The sequence below is a fragment of the Perca flavescens genome, chromosome 3 (genome assembly GCF_004354835.1).
Source record: "Perca flavescens isolate YP-PL-M2 chromosome 3, PFLA_1.0, whole genome shotgun sequence".
Lineage (NCBI taxonomy): Eukaryota > Metazoa > Chordata > Actinopteri > Perciformes > Percidae > Perca > Perca flavescens.
Window position 1 is genome coordinate 21,057,907 of NC_041333.1, and position 5,733 is coordinate 21,063,639.

General features: G+C 43.4%; 1 protein-coding gene across 1 annotated transcript; it reads right to left on the reverse strand.

Moving 5' to 3' along the window:
• Window positions 1–2,115: 2,115 nt before the first annotated feature.
• On the reverse strand, window positions 2,116–4,845 carry phox2a (paired like homeobox 2A). Its single transcript, XM_028574572.1, has 3 exons — window positions 4,623–4,845; window positions 2,830–3,017; window positions 2,116–2,630 (listed from the first exon to the last, which is right to left on the reverse strand). Exons 1-3 carry the CDS (start codon window positions 4,843–4,845, stop codon window positions 2,136–2,138), a joined length of 906 nt encoding a protein of 301 aa, XP_028430373.1. The 3' UTR covers window positions 2,116–2,135.
• Window positions 4,846–5,733: the final 888 nt, after the last annotated feature.

Here is a 5,733-nt window from a genome sequence, read left to right on the forward strand (position 1 = left end):
TTCTCGTCTTTTTGTTGTTGTCTGCAGTGAAAGCTGAGAGGATGAAACAGTTATGGTCTGTGAGCTGTAGACCTGCCTCACTAAAGAAAAGGGAAAAAGTGTACGGTAAAATGAAAATCAGTGACAGTCATTTCAGTTTTTATTGAACCATGATTTCAGGAGCACGTACCTCTAGTGTTCATGAAAACAGCTTTGTTAGTTTCTGAGGTCTGCACATAACACACAACACTCTCATCACTCTGATACACACAAGAAACCAGATCATTAAACGCATCACGTAGTGCTTCAATAATGTAGATTTATTAGAATATTCAGAGTAGTGCTATAACTTCTCATTCACTAGAGCTTCTGTCGATTCATAGTTTTCATGGACGTGTTGGTCTGTGAGACAGGTGCTCCGCAATGAAATAAATCTGTAAAGCAACATGAAAATAATAAAAGGCTACCTAATATTTATATTACTAATTACGGAATTTACAGTCACAAAATTTCATGGAGCAGTCCAAAGAAATGTGTGGGTTTTCCTCACTGACATAATAAAGAATATTAATAAATACATGTTTTTTTTTGTTTTTTTTTTCTTTTCGAGTAGATTTCTGGTGTAAACCAAGTCAGTTCTGAAATCAGTCTTGTTACAGTGATTTGCTACAAAATGAAATAGAGATGTTACACAAGCAACTTCGCAAGGTGCAGCAAAAAAAAGATGGAGATCAACAGAAACAAAATGATGGTATTAATGGACATACAGTATAAAACTCCAGTAACTGTCTCCATCTCTCTATATTGCCAACATTTGACCAGCTTGCGTTGCAGCTCTGTGGGTGAGGAGTTGTTGGTCCACTAGAGTTCATACAACAGACTGAAGCAACAAACTCATTTGTTCCCATCAGTCCAGCAGGAGAATCATCAGAAAACTCTTCAGTCAGTGACGAAAGTGAGAAACCAGTCGTAGTGCTGTGCGATGATACCCACAGTACAAGTCTGTTATAATTAGATTGACATAGTTGTAGGTCACACTCTGCCTTGTGTAGAACTACATCTTTTCACCTCTCTCTACCCAAAGAACAGAGCAGGAAACTGCAGGGGCCTCAAGATCTCGGTCCCTCTTTCCCTTGCTGAGTTTTAACAAAGTACCCACTGTTTGAAAGAGAAAAGCATATTGGGACAGAGAGAGTGAAGGGATAGGACCTAAAAGCCTGGGGGGGGGGGGGGGTCACATTGAGGATGAGAGTGGGCGGGGGAGTCAGGACTTGATACAGTAAAGAAGGAAAAAGGGATGAACTGGGGAGGTGTCTGGTCTTGGCCCCCGGCTGCTCTAATTGGATTTTGGGGTGCTCTGCTCGGCAAAGAGGTTTAGGGGGGGACTCTGTTCCCTTCTGGTGAGAGTATGTGTGTCAGGGGAGCTTAGAAGGAGTTGTGCTTGAGGGTGAAAGTTTGTTTTGTTTCCCCAGCAGAGACTGGAGCGTGATGTTTAGATTTCTGCTTTAAACTTGTACCTGATCGCCATGCTCATCAGAGCTGGCGCTATGGCTGTCCAAGAGTCTGTAGCAATGCAGCGAGTGTGGGAATGTGAGTTTATAAGTGGCAAGGAGGACTGAAAAGACAAAGTGAAAAAAGACTGTGTATGCATGTGTTCATCAGTCAAAGCAGTTCCGATTGGGCTACGCACAATCATGCTTTCGACGCTCTGAAGTTCAAGGGCCTGTACATGAAGAGTGTTGCATCAATAAATAGAGTGTCTTGTCTTAGTTTTATCTGAGGAAATATGAATTCTTGTCAATCTGTATGAACACATCTGAGAGTGAAAGTGAAGAGTCAATGCAGGAAGGAGACTGACCATGTCCAGAGTTTTGCAGGTGCAGTTGCATAATTTTTTTAGGGTGAGTGATGGTGTCCAAACCTTTGACTTTATTATCTTGGAATCAGTTTGACACAGGATACTTTTTTTTTTTTTCTTTTTTTTTTTTTTTTTTTTTTTTAGAGAAGAACCGAAGGCCTCACTGAACTACAGCAGACTACACCAGTGAATTCAGTGTTATAATGGGTATGTCCTGACTCTCAACAAAAGCTGGGAATTCCTCACTGTTCCAGTAGACAGCATAATGTTTGTCTCTCATTTCCTCTTCCTCTGTGCTTCAGAACAGGTTCGTCTTGATGGTGGGGTTGGGTTTTCTGTGGAAGGAGGACAGGACTCCAGCAAAGGGCCCGGTCATACTGTCCGCCGGCTGCCAGGCCTTCAGAATCTCCTGAGTCTGGGTAGCAGGCTGGGCAACGGCTGGGTTGGACGGCCCCAGACTGGACCAGCTGGGCGGCTTCAGCCCCTGGAGAACCGGAGAGCTGGAGGTGTTAACGTAGCCGCTGTTGACAGGAGCCGGGCTGGGGCTCAGGCTGGCGGGGCTGCCCAAGTTTCCATTGGCCGAGCCTGGCAGGGAGGCCGTGCTGTCAGGTGTGGGGCTGCAGGTGGATTCTTTGGACTCATCGTCATCGGATGAAGATCTCAGCTCTCCGCCCTTCTTCCCTCCAGAGCTGCTGCTGGAGCTGCTGCCCGTGGTGCCACCAGAGCTGTTGGCTTTGGCGTTGGCCGCACGCTCCTGCTTGCGAAACTTAGCACGTCTGTTCTGAAACCACACCTGTTAACGCAGACAGAGGTAACATTAATATAGATAGATAGATAGATAGATAGATAGATAGATAGATAACATGAACATGTCAGACAGAAGTAAATTCTAAGTAAAAGGTTTTCCTTTGCTGAAGTTGTGTATAATGTGTTCTACCTGAAACTGACTTCAGGTATAAGAAAGCAGAAGAACAAACGCCTGTTCCTCTCACCTGTACCCTGGCCTCGGTCAGGTCTATCTTCAGCGCCAGCTCCTCTCGGGTGTAGATGTCCGGATAGTGTGTCTCGGCAAAGACCCGCTCCAGCTCCTTCAGCTGGGAGCTGGTGAAGGTGGTCCTGATGCGCCGCTGCTTCCTCTTCTCGTTCAGGCCGGAGGGGTCCGAGAAGAACTTGTAAGGGACTGTGAGGGGGACATTTATATCCGTTTAGTGGTCGAAAAACAACATTTGAAATGGTCTGACTGGCACTTTGAGACCGCACAGGCCGTGGATCATAGTAACGCGGAGTGGCCATGCGTAAATGAAACGGGACCCGCCTTTACTCGTCGGATTTTTTAAATACAACTTTGTAACGGCTTTATGAAGAAATCTTTCATAATCAACTGATTTCGTCAGTCAAAGACCTACTGTATGTGTAGGCCTACAGTAGCCTAGTTAGTGGTTGAAGGCGGATTAGTTTATTGATAATAATGGATTGCATTGTGTTCATTAGGTTGTAGAATAGGCGGAAGGCCAAATTTATAACAAAACGCTAAAAAGGAAATATCGGCTTCACAAAGCTGGTTCATTCATACGTTTTACATCTTTATTCTATTTGGCCTAAAAAGGTGTTTTTGTTTTATAGTCAACTGAGAGTTTTGTGCCTTTTAATACAGCGAAGAAGAAGAATTTAGCCTCAAATTAGTTGGGCCTGTAGGCGTTTTATTTAGGCTATCGAATTTATAAAATAAATAAAAAATACAATAAAAAACAACATTTTGTCACTTTGTCAACAATGTCACTTTGCAACTACAATTTATTTTGGAGTTATTAATGTCACGACCGGTCACAACACATAAAGCGAGCATTCCATAAGCCTGTCAAAAAAAATGGATATTGGGTTTAAATCGTAAATGTTTTTTAAAGATAGCCAATATAGGCTATATCTTTTCTTTTTCAAAGGTTATGTATTATTTCCACAGAGAAGGTGAAGACAATAAAGGGGAGAGAGAGGGGGAATGACATGCAGCAAAGGGCCGCAGATCGGAGTCGAACCCGCGTCCGCTACGTAGAGGAGTAAACCTCTTTAAGTGCGCCTGCTCTACCAACTGAGCTAACCCGGCCAATCAATTTAAGAATTTGACACAATTATGGTTGCAGGGAAATTAATAATTGCATAGCACATTATGGGTCATTCGTCAAGGTTGATTTCGATTTTTTTTTCGACGATGTATTATTATTATTATTATTATTATTATTATTATTATTATTATTATTATTATTATTATTAGGGATAGCAAAGTCTTCTGATTTATTGTAGATTGACGCGTGTATAGGCTATAGGCCTATACTGTCAAAATTAGTATAGATAATTAGTATAGCTTTATCTTTAAAAATCTATGCGCTTTTCAAAATCATCATTAAAAAATGTAATACCATTAACATGTGAATTATAACATTGATTTAGCACGCAGCTGTTTCGCTCCATAAATTCATTTTTGCAGTACAAGAATGACGTCTATATTGATATAAAAATCAATTTAAACCATTTAGGCCTTAAACTGTATGGTTAATTCATCAATAAAGAAAAAATGACAGTTGACAATTAGATAACGCCCCCCACCCCCCCACCCCTGTTTTTGTATGTGATAGAAGCGGTTAATCGCCGTCCAAGCCAGAGAAAATGATAAGGACGACAAAATGTAGCCTACTGCTTCTTTTCTTTTCTCGCTTAATAATTATAAGCCTAATGAACAACATCCCATAACCTTTCTTTATATCCCGGCAGACCTTCAGACTGGGCCTACCTGAGGAGTAAGGTGTGGGCTGGTGCTCTCGCAGGGCTCCCAGGGTGCAGCTGGCCGTGCTGAGCGGAGTGCAGCCCGGGTTGGAGAAGGGTCCGCTCCGGATCGGGTTGTACTGGAAGGAGCTGGCCTGGCTGCAAGAGCTGAAGTCCGCGTAGGCCGACGCTTCCATGGCCGCCATGCAGGAGTCATAGGAGTTCAGGTAGGAGTAATCCATCTTATACATGGAGATGAGCCGGTGCAAACACCGGTCTGCAAACTAAAAACGACGAGGGGAACTCTGAGCAGAGAGGTTTGGGTGTGTCTTTAGCCGCCTTTTATTTTAGCAGATAGAGTGATATTGTTCAAACCAGTTGGAGTTGGTCTGTCTCTCCAGTATCTCTTGGTTCGTCTCTTCAAAACTCCTGTCAGCTTTGTGTCGTATATCTCACTGTCACAGGGCTGTTGTTCGCGTTTCTTGGTAAATAATCCAGATGTTTTCGCTTTTCTCTCTACAGCTCTTCACTCTCCTTTTTTCACTTTCTCCTGCTCCTGCTTTTCTCTCTGCGGTTTTCCTCCCTGGACTGCAGTTCGCTCTGCTCTCGGGCTCCGTTTGACAGCGCGCTGCAGCTCGCGCAGTGTTTATAATAAACTTGGCAGAGCGCGAGACAATAGCGAGGCGGTGGTCTAGTTTCCATGACAATGCCACCAGTGAGTGAGCGTGGACACGGACGGCCCCCCTCCCACCGCTCGCTGCACCGCCCACGCGCTCCACAGCATCGCGAGCGCGCAGGTGTCAGCAGAGTTTAATCCTCAGTCTAAAAACCAACGGCTTCTTCATAAAAAAAAAACAACAACATAAAAACGTTATAATGTGTAGTAATGTTGTAATGCTTCCTTTATCGGACGTTTCTAATTCTGGTGAGTCAAGTTATCTCAGCGATATGACCAAAAGCAAGCCTCAGTCTCTTTCAATTGCCATTTATTTTAGATCTAAAGCTAAAAACTGCGCTTATAATGCGTTTAATCAGTTTACAAACTCTCCAAGTAAAAATAAGGACAATTTTCAGCCAGGACTGGCACTTCTATGCTTATCGTCTCCCCCTACGTTATGCCTATTTCCCCTCTTTTTCTA